This window comes from Rhipicephalus sanguineus, chromosome 9 (assembly GCF_013339695.2).
Source record: "Rhipicephalus sanguineus isolate Rsan-2018 chromosome 9, BIME_Rsan_1.4, whole genome shotgun sequence".
Taxonomy (NCBI): Eukaryota; Metazoa; Arthropoda; class Arachnida; order Ixodida; family Ixodidae; genus Rhipicephalus; species Rhipicephalus sanguineus.
Window position 1 is genome coordinate 31,631,800 of NC_051184.2, and position 2,357 is coordinate 31,634,156.

General features: G+C 54.7%; 1 protein-coding gene across 1 annotated transcript; it reads left to right on the plus strand.

The window, feature by feature from the left end:
- Nucleotides 1-453: 453 nt before the first annotated feature.
- LOC119404921 (uncharacterized) lies at nt 454-2,051 on the plus strand. Its single transcript, XM_037671614.2, has 2 exons — nt 454-922; nt 1,778-2,051. The coding sequence occupies exons 1-2, from the start codon at nt 481-483 to the stop codon at nt 2,035-2,037; spliced, it is 702 nt and encodes a 233-aa protein (XP_037527542.2). The 5' UTR covers nt 454-480; the 3' UTR covers nt 2,038-2,051.
- The last annotated feature ends 306 nt before the right edge of the window (nt 2,052-2,357 follow it).

A 2,357-nucleotide genomic window follows, 5' to 3' on the forward strand; every position in this document is an offset into this window, starting at 1 on the left:
TGGTGCTGCGATAGTTCAGCCACCATGAGAATGGTGGATAGTACATGGATTTGCCTAATCTCCGTACTTGCGGCTTCGAGCGCGCTTGTGGCATTGCTTATCGTTTTGGTTTTTCTTTCGAGTAGAATAATGCCTCGTTGTGAACCTCGTAAGCCGATTTGGATTCGTCATCCTAAGAGGTTCAAGGCGGTGAAGTGGGACTGCTGAATTTTCGTCTCGCGACAAAGCGGCTGCAGGCCACACGGAGCCACACGAAGTCGAAAGAACGAAGCTTACGCAAATCCATGTACTACCCGTCATTCCCATGCTGGCTCAAGCGCCATGCGTTGCAGTTATCATGGACACTAGTGCCAGATTTCCCTCTAGTGTACTCGTATGAAACTATGGTTCGGCCACGTAATTTATTGACCGTTTCTTTTTCATCTGCCACGAAAGGGATCGATGGGCGGCCTTCAGGGCTTCCAAGGGCTACAACAGGGCATGACCGGCATGCAGCCGAGCGTGCCTAGCTTCATGGGTCAAGCCACCATAGGAGCGCCTCCTGGTAACATGTCTATCGGCGTCAATCTCGGCATGGGCATGCCGCAGCAACAGCAACCGCAGTTCGGCAACCTTTTGGGGCAACAGCAGGCCAACTCCAACCTGCTGGGCGGTCAGCGGTCCAGCCTGCTCGGTGGGCAACAGTCCGGCCTGCTCGGTCAGCCGTCCAACTTGCTGGCCACTCTGCAGGCTCAGCAGCAGAACCGCATGCTGGGACAGCAGGGCTCGGGCCAGCTTCTGGGCATGGGTCAGTTGGGCGGTGCCAACCAAATGGGAATGGGAATGAACTCGCTCACCGGGTCGGTGTCCTCCAACCCGCAGATGGGACTGCTCAGCGCCAACCTCATGACCAGCAGCCCACAACTTGGACAGCAGAGGTCGCGTGCGTATAGAGCGAACCTTTCCGAACCTTTCGTCGAGCAAGCTTACCATACGCGTGCGCAGAACTCTCCATTATGAAGGGTCAAGTTTGACCGCAGCGGCCCCCTCTCCCATTGGTCGAGCCCTTGGGTGCGTTGGCTCATACTTCGGAAAGATGTAACAGCGCAAAAAAGGCGGGACACACAGCGCTGTATCTGTGCGTCTTTATGTGCGTCCTGTCTTTTTTCGCCGTTTTTTCTACAAGAAAAGCTTTGCAACGCACGAAAAAAATGAAAATGAAGCGATGACTTCCTTCCACAACAGCCTACCTTTGGTTCTTGGAATGCAACATTAGGGTTTCTCGGCTGCAATTATCGTCAAAGACCTGTATGGTCATAACCTTGCACTTTATGCGATGACGGGACAGTTTCGAATGAGCACATATATAGGGTAGGGTACGACCCCCCCGCCCCCACTAGGGAGGGGAGCGGGCGCCCCCCCCCTTCCCCCCTCCCTGCCTGTGCTCACGCCTATGCTTATAAGCATGGTAACAAGGTTCTCGATCGATGTGGTTGCTTGGGCAAGTTTGTGAGGCGTCTTCAAGGGTATACTGCGGAACGTAACAGGGACAACAGGGTTTTGTTCCCGTTGCCGTTGCGTTGTACACCTTGAAACGTTATCTTGAGCGATAACGTGGCTATTCTTTGGAGCGCGTGAATTAATTGAAAAGCAATTGATCAACTCCGTCAAGCACCAGCGTACCTGTCATTGTACTCTTACCCGGACACGTGACCACGACATGCGACGATAACCTCCGCCCTCTGTACTATTTCCGATTTACACTTTCTCGATCTTACGTCATCCTTCGCCTTTGCAGAGTGCACCTTAAACGCCATCATGCCGGCATCGTCCCAGGCGTCGAAGCCCATGCTTCAGGCCATGGAGACCCTCCAGGGCGGATCGCCGGGCATTCAGGGCATCTCGGGTCCTCCTGCGCTCTCCGGCACGCCGGCGCCCATTGTCATGTCGCAGCCCATCACGAGCGCCGGTCTGGCGCCGCAAATGCAGCACCTCCTCCTCAAGGGCCTGCCCGGTTACACCTCCACCCTGGTCCTCATCCTGGTGCCTCAAGAGTAGCGAAGCCGTCCGCCGCACACTCCTTCGTACTGTTTACCAAACGAGCGGCAATAAATCCTCTCCCGATGCCCTCCAATGTCGTGTCTCTGCAGATCGCTGCCAAGTAAAGCGATCAGATAAATTATTTTAGGGTCCATAGCGAGTGCTGGTCAGGGGCGTAGCCAGAGTTGACGTCGCCGACTGTGCACATGCGCAAATAATTCTGTGCACAGCCCGCCTGTCTTTGCCCTGTGAACGGTACCAAGGAACGGTACTACGCCTCTGGAAACTTTCGTACTGCACGCTTCAACCGCGTACAGCTATTTCCTGAAGTTATCGAC

Excerpts from the sequence above, each read along its gene's own strand:
- LOC119404921 (XM_037671614.2), top strand. The coding sequence starts at position 481 with ATGACCGGCATGCAGCCGAGCGTGCCTAGCTTCATGGGTCAAGCCACC. Across the intron at positions 923-1,777 it reads ACTTGGACAGCAGAGGTCGC|AGTGCACCTTAAACGCCATC; the intron begins GTGCGTATAGAG and ends TCGCCTTTGCAG.